The sequence below is a fragment of the Mesocricetus auratus genome, unplaced genomic scaffold (genome assembly GCF_017639785.1).
Source record: "Mesocricetus auratus isolate SY011 unplaced genomic scaffold, BCM_Maur_2.0 Super-Scaffold_100011, whole genome shotgun sequence".
Classification (NCBI taxonomy): Eukaryota; Metazoa; Chordata; class Mammalia; order Rodentia; family Cricetidae; genus Mesocricetus; species Mesocricetus auratus.
In genome coordinates this window covers 83908674-83926437 of record NW_024429195.1, presented here as the reverse complement: position 1 = coordinate 83926437, position 17764 = coordinate 83908674, and the positions used below count along the sequence as shown (strand labels likewise).

The 17764-nt window shown below is 43.8% G+C and overlaps 1 protein-coding gene across 3 annotated transcripts in view; it reads left to right on the top strand.

Moving 5' to 3' along the window:
• Polr3b (RNA polymerase III subunit B) overlaps positions 1-17764 on the top strand; it is a 114720-nt gene that overhangs the window by 79072 nt on the left and 17884 nt on the right. For all 3 annotated transcript variants that reach the window (XM_013123368.3, XM_005083788.4, XM_040755196.1), the window contains 4 exons: positions 1446-1655; positions 3870-4028; positions 6243-6360; positions 8806-8948. In XM_013123368.3, coding sequence (XP_012978822.1) covers positions 1446-1655; positions 3870-4028; positions 6243-6360; positions 8806-8948 — 630 coding nt within the window. The remainder of the gene's footprint in view (positions 1-1445; positions 1656-3869; positions 4029-6242; positions 6361-8805; positions 8949-17764) is intronic.

Sequence of the window (17764 nt, the reverse complement as noted above, 5' to 3'; positions counted from 1 at the left end):
GTATACACTGTCCTCACTCTAACTGTATACACTGTCCTCCTCCTAACTGTATACACTGTCCTCATCCTAACTGTATACACTGTACTCACTCCTCACTCTAACTGTAAACACTGTCCTCACTCTAACTGTATACACTGTCCTCATCCTAACTGTATACACTGTCCTCACTCTAACTGTATACACTGTCCTCACCCTAACTGTATACACTGTCCTCATCCTAACTGTATACACTGTCCTCACTCCTCATCCTAACTGTATACACTGTCCTCATCCTAACTGTATACACTGTCCTCACTCCTCATCCTAATTGTATACACTGTGCTCATCCTAACTGTATACACTGTCCTCCTAACTGTATACACTGTCCTCATCCTAACTGTATACACTGTCCTCACTCTAACTGTATACACTGTCCTCATCCTAACTGTATACACTGTCCTCATCCTAACTGTATACACTGCCCTCATCCTAACTGTATACACTGTCCTCATCCTAACTGCATACACTGTCCTCACTCCTCATCCTAACTGTATATACTGTCCTCACCCTAACTGTATACACTGTCCTCATCCTAACTGTATACACTGTACTCCTCCTAACAGTATACACTGTGCTCACTCTAACTGTATACACTGTCCTCACTCTAACTGTATACACTGTCCTCACCCTAACTGTATACACTGTCCTCATCCTAACTGTATACACTGTCCTCATCCTAACTGTATACACTTTCCTCATCCTAACTGTAGACACTGTCCTCATCCTAACTGTAGACACTGTCCTCACTCTAACTACATACACTGTCCTCACCCTAACTGAATACACTGTGCTCATCCTAACTGTATACACTGTCCTCATCCTAACTGCATACACTGTCCTCACTACCTTAGGAGAGGGGGCCTGACCTATTCCTGAAGAATTTCTAGTGTTTGGTGCAGGTAGACTTTTTTTTGCTGTCTGATAAATAACAAATTAAAAAATCCTTGCTTTTCTGCTGTCCGTTGAGTTCCTCATTCCATTCCTCCTTTCTTTTCCTTTAAAGCTTTTGCTGCCATTAGTTATGTATTTCCATTGTGCTGTGTAAGCTCCTATGTGTGAAAATCCAATGTTGTTACATCATCTTCACAAAACCAAGTATAGGTTTGTGTATTGAACTTGTGAAATTAACCAGTAACAACTGAAATTGTGCAAATAGGGAAAATTGTATTTATTAAGTCTAAGACGTTGAAATTATTTAGATTGTTATTGTTCTGGTTCCATTTGTCTGGTATTTTAAATATTAGGGAGAAATGTTGCTTTATAAACTAATAGCTACAATATGGGTATTACTTTTGAAATGTTTAACCTGGGTTTTCTTCAAACAAATTTCATGTATTTAAATTCTATGCTACCTGATTCTTCTGTAAGATATAATGATTGGTTTTGTTTTCTCCAATTTCATAAAGGTACCATTGGATACAACCAGAGAAACAGAATTGATACACTTATGTATCTACTAGCATATCCACAAAAACCCATGGTTAAAACAAAAACCATTGAGTTGATAGATTTTGAGAAACTGCCCGCAGGGCAGAATGCAACTGTTGCTGTGATGAGTTACAGCGGCTATGACATTGAAGATGCGCTTGTTTTGAACAAGGCCTCCCTAGACAGGGGTAAGTGAATTCACAGAGCTTGAACACCAGAAGCACTGACGTTCAAAGCCAGTATAGTAAGGGATGATCATTGCTGTTAGGGTGCAGTGCAGGTTTCAGATGATTTGGACTTTATACACAAACTAGAACTGTTGTATACTTTTTTATTTAAATTGAGAATTTCATGTGAGTACTGTATATCATTCCCACCCCCTTCTCTCCCTCCTTCATCACCCCCATCCGAATTTAATAACTTTATTGTTTTACATAACACACACACACACAGGTGTGTCAAATGTCTAAGTCCATTTAGTGTTACTGTGTGTACATATGTTTAGAGCTGACCACTTGGGGTTGACTATCAGGGAGCTCCTCCCTAGAAGAGTTTCCCTCTCTCAGCAGCCATTGACTGCCTTTAGCTCTTAAGCTCAGGGTGGAATCCCCCTGCCCACCCTGGCACATTAACTAGTGTTGTCACTGTGGGTCTTGTTTAGGTAGCCATTTTGTTGCGGTCTCATGGGTGTGGGTTACTGCCATGTCTGGAATTGTAAGACCTGCTACACTTTTGTGTTGATTTTGCTTGCTTGCTTTGTTTTTAATGACTGCCATTGAAAAAATGTATTAATGTTTAACTTCAGGATCTTTATTACTTTTTTATTAGTAGCTTGAACGTTTCTTGAAGAGAAAAACAAATGAGATTTTTTTTCTACCAGGAATTAGATAGTACATGAACTCATGTTTGTTTCTAGTGTATCTGTTGATACATGCAACAATAGACCTGTGTTGGGAGGGCAGATAGAAAAAGCTGTTACTTAACCCCAAGTCTGTGATACATTTGTTAGCCAAGTGTCAAAAGCTGGGAATGTATATTATCTTTATCATGTAGTTTTTGTGTTTTTTCCTTCTTCACTTCTTTTAACAATTGACTTTCACAGGTCACTACAGCACGCCCTAATGAGCACCACCTGGTCTGCAGGCGGATTTCTCTATTCACTCTCTAGTTCCTTCCCTCTCTGGCATAGCCACAATGCCTCCCCTTCCCTCTCCCTAGTTGCTAGGCAGCCATAATAGTACTCCTAGATATGTGTCACTGGCATTAATGTTAGCCGCACTGAATTTATGCCCCCCCCTTTCCTCCAATGACGGCAGCCATGCTTTAGATATGTGTCACTGGCATTAATGTTAGCCGCACTGAATTTATGCCCCCCCCTTTTCCTCCAATGACAGCAGCCGTGCTTTAGAACTAGATATTTTCCTTTCTGATTAACTGGAAACGTTGATGTGGAAATCGGAAGACTGTGATGTCCATCAGAAACTCAGATCACAATTTAATGATCAGAGTTTACCCTTCGCTAGCTTTTAAGCTTCCCCTATAAATAAAATGTCCCTTTAGGCTCAGAAGAAACCACATGGTGACTTTGTACAGTTTGGATTCACACGCCCTGCAGCGTGTTGTTGTTAGTAGCTGTGGTATCATGGGTTCAGGTCATGCAAACCTTGCAGAGCGGCTGACTCTAAGCTGGTTTTGCTGGGGCTGCACAGGTCACTGGGAGTCGTGATGATGAGAGTCACCCACCCTGAGACTTACAAATGGCTCTGTCCCCTACTTCTTTTATTCCACAGTCACCTTCACATTTAAAAGAGAGGAAGCAGGGAGCCAGTGTTTCCTTTCTTCAAAAATAAATGTTATTTTGCTTGCTTGCTTAGGTCTAACCATAAATGCCAGAATCCAAGAAAGGAAAATCTTTCAGGGAGGCTTAGCAGAAATTATACACACAGTTTGTGCCAAACATCCTGGCTTGAGAGTTATTGGGTGTGATCAGTTTTCAGGTGTGCTACCAACTTTCTGAGTGATTGTGGCTGTTAATTTTCTGGCCCTCACTGAGAATACCTTTAAAAGGAAAGGATGGCAAAGGCGATTGCTAGAGCCCTTTGAGACTCTGGTGTTTTGTGACGTTGCCTTCTTGCAACAGGGTCTAGTGGATTGTATGCGGGAATAGGAGTGGAGTCACTGATCTTATTCAGATAGTTGGCAGAGGAGGATGACCCAGTCTTTGTCTTGTTACTTGGGTTTTGCCAGTTCCAGAGTTAGCAGCAGCAAAGTAGTTTGAGGTTTGGTTTTTTGTTTTGTTCTCGGAAGTGTGAGGGGAAGCGACTTATTGAATACTGTAAGTCCATGTTTTGTTGTACTCTCATATTACTAGGGATTCTGATCCATTTGAGGTTTCTTTTCAGGTTTTGGGCGTTGTCTTGTATATAAAAACGCTAAGTGCACATTGAAACGATACACCAATCAGACCTTTGATAAGGTGATGGGTCCCATGTTGGATGCTGCTACCAGAAAGCCCATCTGGCGACATGAAATTTTAGATGCGGATGGCATTTGTTCCCCAGGTAAAAACCCTTAAAAATAATAAATGTCAGTGTGTACGTTTTGAAATTTGAGTTATTTAACAGTGTTTCTGAACTGTTGGTAACTGGGACAGGAAGAATTAATGTGTAGTGCTCCCATCTAGCTTTAGCTAATGTGGTTATTGTCAATGAGTTTTCTTCCTATCTGTTTTTCTGTGCATTATATATGTTTTCCCTTAGCAAAAAAAAAAAATGTATTCTAGGCATAATCTTAAATTACAGAAAAGCCAAACTTGAAACAGTGTTTTGAATAAGGTCTTGACTCTGTATCTATGCTGATATTTCTTAATGTATACATTTTGCTTATGACCTGACTTTGGACTATTCTTTCCCTAAAAGGAATGACTTCATTATAATTGCAAATGTGTAATGAATTTGCTTAGATAGCACACAGCCCTTGCCTTAGGTTCTACAGGCTGGTGTAGAAGGCTGACATTGATGATTGGATCAGACACAAGCGTGTCAGGTTACATCTAGTGTAAGGAGTCACAGAGATAACTGTGAGACCATTGTGTGACAAGAGGGTTTGCTCCAGTGTGGAAGATCTGCAGAGGCTCTGAGGAAATGAGCTGAAGTCTGCAGATGGGTAAGAAGCGTCTGCTGAAAAGAGATGGAAAAGTAGGATCAAAACCTATGCAAGCGTCCGTCAGTTTGACAGATGAGGTTATCTGAAAGGAAGGGAGCACAGCAGGGCTGTGCAGAACACAGGGTCAGTCACCTCCCACACAACCTAGCCGTCACTGAGTCCTGGGTGGACAGTCCTGTAGGGAGCTGTGACTGCCCCCCAAGCCACACAGGTGTTAGTCCCCTTCAGTCTGTCTAGCTTTGTTTCCTGGAAGTTTCAGTGAAGTGTTAACACTGATCACTGTGGCTTTGAAAATAAGCACGAGGATGTTTATTTAAGTAGCTGATCCTTAGAATGGAAATAGCAAAACCAGAGATATTTCTTCTTCCTTTCCAAGGTAAGCTGATGGTAACTTGGTTCTGATTGAAATGTCTACAGATAACAAGTGCTCCTAATCTATTCTGATACCAAGAGATATGTAAATTTGCTGTTGACTGGGGTGGTGTTCCCATTGTTGTCAGTTTCTTGTTGATGGAGGTGAAGTTTCACTGATATGTAGTCCTGAGTCAGTATCTCATTGGTGTTGGCATTTTGGGCAGTTCGGGATGGGGATGGGTCAGGTATTCTGGCACAGAATACTGAGTGTTACACAGTTCAGGTGGAAAGGTATCCTGGAGCTCGGGAGCCAAGGACCACCACAGGTTGCAGTAAGCTTGGCAGCTTACAGCCTTGCCTCAGGGAAGGCTTCCCCAGTGTATCGGACAGGGTCTTCCAGCTGGGGATGTTCACCCAGTGTAGCAGTTTTGCTCGTCAGGTTTCTCGTGCAAAGTTGCTACAGTTCAGCTCTGCTCGCGGAGAGCAGAGAGCAGATAGCAGAGCTCTGCCAAGGGAAGGTCCGTGTCCGTGTCCGTGTCGCTCTGGTCTGCTCTGCCCAGGGTCGCCTCTGCTCCCACGCTGCAGGCCGCCACAAAGGAAGATCTTCACCCAAAGCTCATCCAAGGGGTTTATTGGAAGGGAAGGATCCAGGAGAGTGACTGTCCTCTGCCAAAGTGGTAGCACGAACAGACACAAGCTGAACAGACACAGGGTGTATATAAGGCTTCCAGGTTGGGGATTGGTCAGATTTTAGTGCTGAGCTCAGATTAGCTAGAGCTTCTGCTCAAGGATTGGTTAGTTTTCTGCACAAGGTTAGGGTCAGATTTGGCTCCGGTTTCAGGGTCAAAGTGTGTTTCTTTCTCTGGTCCTTTTTAGCCTTTTGGCTCCAATTTTAGGGCCAGGGTGCATTTCTTTCACTGACTCTGAATCCAGGGACAAAGTGTGTACCTTTGGCACTGGTTTCAGGGTCAGGGTACATTTCTTTGGTTCTGGTTGCAGGGCCAAAGTGTGTTTCTTTGGCTCTACTCAAGGTGTGTTTCTTTGACTGGTCCCTTTCCCCTATAATTGGTCACATTGTGATTTCCATCTGAATTCCTCTTACAGACTTATCTCTGAAACCCGATGAACTTTACATCCCACTGAGATGGCCTGTGTCTGGATTTCATAAACCAAGTCTGAGCACAGTTTTGTGCCAAGCAGTCTTGCATTCTACATAAATGATAATGATCTGTTTACGGCTCTTTTCTTTTTCTTAGGTGAGAAAGTAGAAAATAAACAAGTACTTGTAAACAAGTCCATGCCCACAGTGACTCAGATTCCTCTGGAAGGAAGTAATGTGCCACAGCAACCACAGTACAAAGATGTCCCAATCACGTGCGTATTGCTCATGCCTTGATAAAACGTAGAGATAGATGTTTGCAAAAAGAGTGGACAAGGGAAAGTGTCATATTTGATTATGTAGCGTGTATAAATTATATAATCCTTATAAAAAGGAAGAACTAAGCTGGGCGTTTGTGGCACACACACCTTTAATCCCAGCACTCGGGAGGCAGAGGCAGGTGGATCTCTGTGAGTTGGAGGCCAGCCTGGTCTACAGAGCGAGTTCCAGGACAGTCTCCAAAACAATACAGAGAAACCCTGTCTCAAAAAAAAAAAAAAAAGGAAGAACTAGAAATGCCAATTTTGGATACCTTTTCTTACATGGAAACAGTGTGTCATGAAAGATAAACTAAAGTGTGGAATCATACAGTCCTTATAGCCTGGTAAGAGGAACAGGCCAGATAGGCTGGAGTGCCCGCAGAAGAACACTGGGTATAAAAGGCCCAGGTTTGGAGAATCAGTGTAGCTTGCTGTTGCTGACATATGGGAGAGTTTGAATTCATTGTGCAAAGTGATACAATCTTTGTGGTCTAGAAAATGATGAGACTTTGACCACATCATAACATCACCAATGTACTAGAAATTGAGCTATTTCTGAGATTAGTTCTTGTTGTATGTGATCTCACCTGGGGAAAGTATTTGAATCCCTATTTTCTCTGTATGATGGAAAGGTTAAATTCGCTAATCTCTAAATTTCTTCTCAGCTCAGGGGTGGGCAGTGGGCAGTGTAGAACAGAACAGAGGTTGGCAGACTGACAGAGATGATAGCCTCCTACTGTACTGGTCAGTATTCTGGGCGTCCCACGTGTGGGGGCGTAGTCAGTCCTTCCATCCTGTGACAAGTGTTGATGGTGTGGGAAGGGAAGCACGGGTGACATCACAGGGTCATGGGGCACTCGGCACAGGTGGGACTTGAGCACACAGTGTGGTGTCAGAACCGCTCTTGAGACTTGTGCTACCTGCAGCAGTGTGCGAGAACCAGGAGCCTGTTTGTGGGAGAGGAGCGCATCCAGGTCACTTGGGAATGGGTCCCTGCTACCACATCCCTCCCAGCGATGGATCTGTCTGTGAAGATGAGGTTTCTGTCTGTCAGGGCCTGCCGCCCCTCAGCCCCAAATAAACACATAGACAAAAAACTTCTTATTGACTAGCTCTGTCTGAATTACTAACTCATTTCTATTGATCTGTGTATTGCTACGAGGCTGGCTTACCTGTAATCTCGCATGTTACCTCTTGGGCAGCATGGCATCTCTTCGAGGTCTCTCCCTGACTCTCTTCTGGCAGCCCCGCCTATCTTCCTGCCTGGACCCAGGCAGTCAGTGTTTTATTCATCAGCCTATAAGAGAAACATACACAGAAAGACATCTCCCATCGGTTCTGTCTCACCTAAAGGAGACAGGTGTTCAAGGCTTGTCTTCTCTTCTTCTTGCCTTCCTTTTATTCATTCTTCAAGAGCCCTTACTATGCTGTTTTGTGTTTCCATATTATCCACCTGTCTTTAAAATCAATTTCTTTAATACATAGAAAATGTGCTTAGATACTTTTATCACCTTAGAAGAAAGATGATCTTTTCTGTGTTTGGAATAGAACCAAGTTGTTTGCTCTGTACCCCTTCGTGCTCTATGGTAAACCTTGGAGTACCCAAGTGATTTTTTTTCTTAACTTTCATGTGGCTGTGTGACTCTTGAGAAGATAGAGTAAAATCCTGCCTACGGGGAGGTTCCCTGGCGTGCCTCTTGTCTTTGCCTTATATGCATACTAGTCTGCACTTCTAGGAAATTGTCTCTTCAAAGCATATTGTCCACTTTTGGGCCACTCACATTGGCTTAGGCCACTCCTCTGCCTGAGCAGGTCTCTCCACTAGAGTCACCTCTGTCTGCCACCTGTGTCATCCTAGGCTCCAGCAGTTGATAGCTCCCTGGACTTCTGGTTCCCATACCACGGGTTGACCATTCTCCCTCGTTCTTACTGGCAGCAAGCTGCTTTTGTGCAGGAACTCTACCCTTTAATGACTGTGCATCCATACTCCAGGGATCCGACTCTTGGGAGACTGATCACAATGTCTGTTGTATAAAAATACACGAGGCAGGCTGTGTGGGAGACAGTAATAGTGTGAATGGTCAGTATGGTGAATGACTGTTGGAAAAGTGGCCAGGCACTCAAAACTGAATCTGATACTCTCCCCTGGAAGTTGACCTCTGCTATATGAGGCAGGTGTAATGTCTCAGAGCATCTGTTAGCGTTGTCTGTAGTAAAGGAATAACTGAGATCATCATACATGTATAACACCATCAAAGGAGAACTAAATTTTAATGTTAAAAGCAAGAGTAACTTTTCATAGCACGAGAGCTTATTCTGTGGTGGGATTGAAGAGAGTATATGGTGACAGATTGACAAAGGACATTAGAAGCTATTGTAGTGACTTTGTTGTCACCTCAGGTACAAAGGCGCAACAGACTCCTACATTGAGAAAGTGATGATCTCTTCCAACGCTGAGGACGCCTTCCTCATCAAGATGCTGCTGAGACAGACGCGGCGTCCAGAGATTGGAGACAAATTCAGTAGTCGTCATGGACAAAAAGGTATCTAACACCCAGTCTTCAGTCTTGGCTCTCAGAGTTGCCTGTTAATACATTAGTGACATTTAGAGGTATGTATGGTAAAAGTGTTTATCTGATCATTTATTTCATTTTCATTTCAGTCATGCCCAGAATTATAAAGCAATACTATGCCCCTTGAAATACATATGAAGTAATTGTGATGTTCTTATGCTTACCCCATTCTGTATTCTGTTGTCATATAATTTTAGTTCTAGAAGGTCCCTCAGAACTGAACATCCCTTTATTAACCTTGTTGATTACTCTCATCTTCCTTATGATATAGACAGAACAGAATTGGCATGCTAGAAAATGTCAGTGCTCCTTACACGAGCACTCACACCGTAAGAAGACATCCCACTCTGCATCAACCTGCATATGCCACATTACCGTCCTGGCCAGTCTGATGTCACTTGACACAAGCCAAAGTCATCTGAGAGGAGGGAGCCTCAATTGAGAAAATGCCTCCATAAGACCTGGCTATGAGGCATCTTCTGAATTAGTGATTGATAGGGGGTGATGGGGGAGGGCCCAGCCCATGGTGGTTGGTGATTCTATCCCTGGGTTGGTGGTCCGGGGTTCTATAAGAAAGCAGGCTAAGCAAACCATAATGAGCAAGCCATTAAGCAGCACCCTCCATGGCCTCTGCATCAGCTCCTGCCTCCAGGTCCCTGCCCTGCTTGAGTTCTTGTCCTGACTTCCCTCAGTGATGAACAGCAATGCTTTCTTCCCCAACTTGCTTTTGGTCATGGGGTTTCATCACAGCAACAGAAACCCAAACAAAGACACATAGTCATGTCGGTTTATATTGAACAAAGAATTAGAAACTAGCAAGCATGGCAGTGCTTATCTACTAGGCACTAGTCCTCCTAAACTTACTAAAGATGTCAGGGTTCTTCCAGTCATAAAACCTAATGGAGCCTTTTTTAGAGCAGATGCTAGTGAGTATTGATAAGAGTATCTGAGTAAGTAGGTGAGGGTTGAAGCTACCTCCAATTCTTGATGGGTAGGTTGTCCTTGGGTTTTCTTGTAACACCCTGCGTCTGCACACAGAATGGACAGGGTGCTGCGGTAGATCTGAACCCCAGTCTGTAAGCTCCGTTAAACATGGGCCTCTAAGTGAAATGTCAGGAAGCTCTGTGCTGTGGCATTTTCCCAAACTTAATATGACAGCAGCTCCTCTGCCTCAGTTGTCTGCTTAGTGGCTTTGGAGCTCTGTCTGCTCTTAGGCCTCTGACATGCATGTTTCTCGGAAGGACCGAAGGAGGTCCTCCCGGGGTGGCTGACCTTTCGCTCAGTGAGGACTCTGTCTTCCCACATTTCTTTTTCCAGATGGCTTTTAATCCAAGGTAAAACCTCCTGATTAGCCCTCATTCCCTTGATAGCCTGTCTTAACGGCTTATCAGAATTATTGAGAAGCCAGGAGGCAGAAAAGGAAACAGCCAAACAGAAAAATAGGTAGCATGCACTTTAACCAAATAACGAAAGACTAGGATGCTTGGGCAAATAGAAATTTATTTGTAAACATGACTTTTATCAAATAATAAGTATACAGTGTTTTGTTAGTGTGTGTGTGTGTGTGTGTGTGTGTGTGTGTGTGTGTGTGTGTGTGATAGTGCATGTGTGGAGCTTAGGGGACAGTTTTCAGGAGGCCCCTGCTTCTATCACATAGGTTCTGGGGCTCAAACTCAGGTCATCAGAGTGGGCAACCAGCCCACTGTACTGCATGGGTCATCTCAGCCGCCCATGCACAAGATTTTAGTGGTTAATTTGTTGTATTTTTAAGTGAAGGCTTGGGCTGGTGATACAATTCTGAGGTAGGTGATTTCCCTCTTGAGGCCTTGTTAGAAAAGGAGGGTCCATGTACTAAAAGAAACGCTAGTCCTTGCTTTTCCTCCATTTGTGTTCCCCAGAAGCAACCTCTTTCCATTTATACCTTCATGTTCCTAAGTATTCTTAGACAGACTCATTAATTTTAGGTGGTACTTATTGATTATTAGGTGGCTAGGTGAGCCAAACATCCTGCCCTATCTCCCTGGCTGTCAGAGTTTTGAGTCATTTAATTATATGGATAGTATCCAATACAAAATAAGTCACCATTTGAGTATCGCTCCTCTGTAGCGTCAGTTTTTTCTGAAGTAATAGTTTTCCCTCATTTATTTACAATTCTGGGGATCATCTATTTGTCTTTATATTGTTCTTCCGTACCACCAGCAGACTCTGCATAGTTTTCCTCGGGATCAGTAGTCTGTTTAGGGACACACAAGTTGCTCTTAAGGAACCTCCCTTCTTCCTGCTCCACATCGAAGCAGAGCTACTCAGCAGGGTTAGGAACTCAGTGCCTGGTCAGGGAGATACCTGCCTTTGTAAAGCACCTGCCACATCAACCCTGAATTCAGGTCCCTGGAGCAGCAAGCACACCTGTAATGTCAGCACGGAGGAGGAGCAGGGGAGGGGAGGAAGCACAAGAGGGTTCCGGGGGCTAGCACCAGAGGACTCCGGGGGCTTGCACCAGAGGACTCCGGGGGCTTTCACCAGAGGACTCCGGGGGCTTGCACCAGAGGACTCCGGGGGCTTGCACCAGAGGGTTCCGGGGGCTTGCACCAGAGGGTTCCGGGGGCTTGCACCAGAGGGTTCCGGGGGCTTGCACCAGCTAGTTTGACTGAATCGAGCTCCAGGTTCTGTGAGATACTCTGACTCTGAAAAATACTGTAGGTATCAATTAAGGAAAACATCACACACACACACACACACACACACGAAGAGGGAGGACACACTTTAAAATAATGTTCATGAACTAACAGTTGACTAGAGCCAGAAAATGTCTTACTCTCCTAAGTGCCGAGCAGGAAGGCTGGGTACACACTGTATGAGCATATAAGGCTGCTCTAGCAAGTACCACAGATCCGGAAGGCTAACAGCAGCAGTACCACAGATCTGGAAGGCTAACAGCAGCAGTACCACAGATCGGGAAGGCTAACAGCAGCAGTACCACAGATCTGGAAGGCTAACAGCAGCAATTTGATTTTCTTGCTATTGAGGCTGGCCATCCAGGGTCAAGGTGGTAGCAGATACGGGTTCTCCTGAGGCCTTGGGCATTTTTCCCTCTCCACAAGCATCCACACCAGGCATATTGGGTTAGGGCTCATCTCAGTGATTCCACTCAACTGTTATTACTTTTGTTGTTGTTGTTTTGGGGGAGGATTTTGAAGGGTTTGTTTGCTTGCTTTTGAGGCAGTCTCACCATGTAGCCTTGGCTGAGCTAAAGCTCCCTATGTAGACCAGGCTGGCCTCAGACTCACAGAGATCCCCCTCACTCTGCCTCCTGATGCTAGGGTTGAAGGCCACTAAACACAGCTGCATTCTAAAGTGTACTGAGAGTCACGGTGCCGGTGAACTGATGTGGGGAGACAGGGTCAGTACCAGACACCCAGCTGTTGACTTGCAGAAACTCCTGACTCCTGACTCCTCAATGCTGCTTACCTTTTTCTTCTCCCCACACCCCACCTCTCCTCCTTGTTATTCCTTCCATTATTGAGAAAAGGGTCATGGGAAGTAAATTTCATGAGGTCATATATGTATAACCATGTCCTATCCTCTGTAGGCCTCCATTAGTCTATGCTTTTTTGAGAGCGATGAAAGTTGTTTTCCTGAGGATTTTGGCAGCATTATCATGTGGTAGATCCACTGTTACTCATTAATATAAACTGTACATCACAGCATCTCTTTGTACTGTTTCTCTATAAACTCTTGTGCATTTGTGTGTGTGTTTCATATATATGCATGCATGCAGGCACCATATGCACACAAATGCACATGTTGGTAGAGACTCAAGTTAGCATCTGGTATGTTTCCTTACTTTCTACCTTTATCTATTTGGTTTTTTGCTTGCTTGCTTCTTGAGAGTGAGTTTCTCAATGAACCTGAAATTCATTGATTAGGTTACGTTGAACTTCAGGGACCTATCTCCCTTAGCCTCTTGATTTCATCTGATCTGTGCTGTTATGCCTAGAATAGTTAGTCTGGGCAGTCTATAACTACAGACATTTGTTTCTTACAGTTCTACAAGCTAGAAACCCCAGGGCCAAAGGTCTCACATCTGCTGGGAACTTTTTTAACTACGCCCCCTTTGGTAGACAGTGAAAAGGCAAAGAGCACACTGGAGAGAGGGTAGGATGCAGTTTGCAGTCTTGGATGCTTCTGTACTCAGCGCTAATCCATTCGGGGGTGGCACCCACATGCCCTAAACACCTTCCAGTAGGCCCCACCGCCCGGCGCTGTTACGTCGGGGTCGAAATTTTCCACACATCATTTAGGGAAATAAATCCAAACCATGGCATGTCTGTGGTCTGAGCAGGCAATTTCTGTTGAGAAAAATAGGCAAGAATCAGCAGGAACCATGTTTTTGAGTTAAACAGGGGCACATGTTAAGAGTTTGAGCCTCAAGTTTGAGATGTCTGTTAGACTGCCTAACTAAAGGAGGCAAGTGAATGGGAGACTAGAGCTAGGGTACAATTTTGGAGTCATATGTATGTTGTTTGTCCCCAGATTTATAGTGTGGCACTTTTGGTGTGCTGATGATTTGCAAACATTTTATGTATGTTCTGTGCTTTTATCTAGACAGTTCTAGTTACTGCTGGGATTCCTACCGAACATTTGAACCTCAGGGAGGTTTGCCAGGTACAGCTTAATGCTTGCAGAACCAGGGTTTGAACCCAGAATTTTCTGTGTTGCCTCTTCCATTAAACTGGCTGAAGGTGGCTCTTTTCTGTTCTAATACCCCATGGCCGTTACCTCTGGAATTGCCACAGTCCTAGAAATTTCTCCATAGAAACAGTACAGCCTTTTCCTTTTCATATTTCTTTCAAATCCTTTCTGTGTCTCCTTGAGGAGGGGGGCATCTCTTCAAAGTCCCTAGTTTTCCTAGATAAAACTGTCTATCTGCCCCCAAAGCAAAGTAAACACTACTCTGTGTGAGTTCCTCTTGAACTGTCCAGAAGACACACTCCCAAAAACTGTATTCTCTGACGCCCATTCCCTGCTAAAATTAACATGCTATGAATGCGCCCCTGCTCCGTTCTTTAACTGATCATCTGCAGAGACTCTAGTAGCTTGGCCAATTAAAATTCAGTCTCATGAATTCAAAGAAATAGAAAATGAAGAAAAATTCTGAACCTTTAGTTTTGACCATTCTCCTGATCTTCTGGCTAGATGTGATAGCCAAGGCCCAAAGAAGAAATGGGGAGAAAGTGTTGGGGACAGCGATCATAGTAATGGCACAGCTCAGGTTATGGAGCCCAGAGAGGACCTGGATGAGACCTAAGAGAGTTAGATGTTGTCAAGTAAAATGAGAATTCACTGGAGATCATGGTCCATAGCACAAGTTGTGCTCTTGGTAATGAAAGTCTCATGAGTTTGTGGAGTTCTGATGCGTGTGTCACACCATGGTTCCTGGTGTGGAGTTCTGATGCGTGTGTTACACCGTGATGCCTGGTGTGGAGTTCTGATGCGTGTGTCACACCATGATGCCTGGTGTGAAGTTCTGATGCGTGTGTCACACCATGATGCCTGGTGTGGAGTTCTGATGCGTGTGTCACACCATGATGCCTGGTGTGCAGTTCTAATGCGTGTGTCACACCATGATGCCTGGTGTGCAGTTCTGATGCGTGTGCCACACCATGGTTCCTGGTGTGCAGTTCTGATGCGTGTGTCACACCGTGATGCCTGGTGTGATTGGTTTGTTTTGGTCCAGACACAACTGGGGTAAGAACAGTGGTTAGTGGATCTTTACATTCACTCTTGAAATGGAGACTTGCTTAGAAATGATACAGCATTCCCTACAAGCTGACCCATGGGTCTTCTCCCAGGGAAAATCTTCAGGCTGTTTTGATTTGACATGTTTCTACTCTGCCTTTTAAGCATGGAGTTAAGCTCTTAGTGTTCAAGAAATAGCACGATTCTAGAGATGACCTGGTTGGTTTGTTGTCTGGTTTGGTTTGGTTTTCTGGTTTGGGGTGGTTTTTTGATTTTTGGGTTTTAACTGCTGTTAGAGATTCTATTAGTTCATGTATAATACAGAGATTAGGTTACATTTCTGCACCCAATACCTCATAAAATACCCTCTCCAGCAGTTATCAACAAATTGAAGATTCTGGTTTCACAGAACATGAGTGTTGGTCTCCTGCTCAAGCATAGTCACTTCAAAGGTAACAGGATAATTAGTAGCTAAATGGAGCAACTAGAAACAGGAAGTTGGGCATTGGTAGCTATACGCTGTGCATGTTGAAAGAGCTCTTGAAGATTGAAGAAGATGGGATGAGTGGATAAGCTGGAACAAGAGCATCAATGCCACAGCGTGTCCACACAGTAGTGTGATAAGCAAAGGCTGATGGGAAAGAGAAAGACCACTGTCGGGAGAAGAGCGGTCATCAGTCCCTGCAGAAACCCTCTGGGCCCTCAGAAAACGAGGTTAGGCCGGGCATAGTGGCACACACTTTTAATCCCAGCACTTGTGGCAGGAGCTGGTGATCTCTGTGATTTCAAGGCCAGTCTGATCCACAGAGAAAGTTCCAGGACAACCAGGGCTACAGAGTAAGACCCTGTCTCACAAAACAAGCAAACAGGACTAAACTGACAGAGCCAGTGTTGGTGAAGAAGAAAGTCTTGGATCAGAAGCAGGTCAACACACTCTGAGTACCTTTTGTTGCTAGTGAAATTTCAATCTGTCCACTGGGGTAGTCAGGGACTTTTCCTGAACTACATGCAGATTTCTTGGGCCATTGCTAGATATGTTATAATGTCACCAGTGAAACTGAGGCAAGAGCTGGCCCAAAGACTTTCGATGAAGAGTGTCTGGAGAGTTCTGGGGTGCTCAGTGAGGGTGAGCGTGCCTTTCATGTTTACAAAGAGGCAAAGTCGGCTTTGGTTTTAACTTCTATGGGACAGTTTTGGCCTTTTCCATGTTTAATTTTTTTCACTTGGAAGTGAAGCTGTGAATACTATGGTTCATAAGTAACGGCCATCCAAAGAGACCAATAGAACAGAGGTGTGGATCTGAAGTGTTCTGTGCTTACATGAAATTCATTATCAGCTTTGTAGATAAAGATACAAAGAGATGTTCACATGATGCTTTACTGGAACCACATCTAGAGCTAGATTTCTGTTTGAAGTAGAAACAAGTGTATTAGGCTCTTTGGCTTTTTATAGAATCTACATAGAGGGAACTCACTGAAGCCAATTTTTTAATTGGGGTCAAATAATATTTTCATATTGACAATTTCCTCTGATAATGCCTTTATTAGCTTTCATTCTTGGTCTGCTTTTAATTCTCTAGCAAAAGATTACATTAGCCTAAGGAGTCAAGTTTCATCTCAGTGTCCAGAAAAGGCGAATTATTATATTTCTGGATATCCTTTCTGTTGCTGCCATTCACAATGAGCAAGGAAAGAGTAGACTCCTTTGATGTGGAGAGGAGAAAAGCAATATATCACTCTCCTGAAAGAACGTTTCTCAGTCTCTCATGTGAAAAAGGATTAGCACCTCCAACAAAGGTCCCGCAGATCACAGCACCGAAGCAATGCCAAGCAGTGTTTCTAAGGAAAAACTGTTGAGCAAGAGTGTTTGTCCTGGCAAACAGGAGCTTTTTAATAACTGCAAATCTGAGCTAATGACGTCCATTCCTTAGTGCCCCCCACCATGCTCTGGGACCAGATAGCCAGTTAGCATGCTCTAATGCCATCAGCTGTTTTGAAGTAGAGCCTGGTCTCATCAAACACAGCTTTTCAGTTAGTCATTCCCTATATTGGTTCATGTTGTGTTTGTAGACAAAATTTTCTAGAGTAGTTATCTAGAGTAGTCCCATTGAAAGATTGCTTGCCTCTAAAAATTATTCAGTAATCTATTAACTTCCTAGTATTTTAGTGGGGTGTATCTTAAAAGAAAAGCTCTGCCCTTACTCTCCAGAACATTTGAAGTCCTTCTACCGTGTAATGAAGAGACTGTGGGGAGTAAGAAAATGTTTGTTCATGTGTGCCAGAAAATCTGAGAGCAAAGTTAGTTTGCTAAACAAGTTAAAAAGCCAGTTTTGCCAGACTGTGTCATTCATTATATGTTTTCTAAGCTGGGTGAGGCAGATCTCGGCCTAGAGTAATAACGACATGGCTGGCACCGTGTCCTCACACAGCTTTTCTTGTTGCTCAAATCCTCTGCAGGCCACCTTCAGACACACTGCCAGCAGTGCTTGCATGGAAGTTCCTAAGTGGGAGGGAAGGCGTGGTGACTGATGAAAGTAATGGTGGGGCCTCAAGATGAGGTGCATTTTTCCAGCATCTCTAATACTCAAGAGTCCAAAAAGAAATCCCAGCAACCAACTAGTCTTTGAATCCGGATTTGCCCGCATAGACACCTGATTGTAAGAGCCTTCACTGAACCTGTTCTCTAAGAACAAGTTCTGATCTTCTGTGGCTCACTGTAGCCCTCTGCCCTTTTAGTAAAGACCCAACTAAAGCTTTGAAATTAGGGTGTTTAGTGTTTTATGGCCCAGAATAAAAATCTCCAATTCTGTTTCCAAATAGTGTAGGCTCAACACATTTCATTAAGTTCTTGACATGTGTATTTTGTAAAGTTCCTATGGTTATTGTTTTACAATAGCTGCTTCCAGAAGCATTGTAAGGGCTTCAATTAATCAGCCCTTTGTGTGCCTCAGACTATGCAAATTTATCACATCAAACCATTCAGCTGCTCATGGGAAAGCCGTGCAATAACACTACTGTCTTCTAGCGCCTCCTCTCATTTAGAGTGAT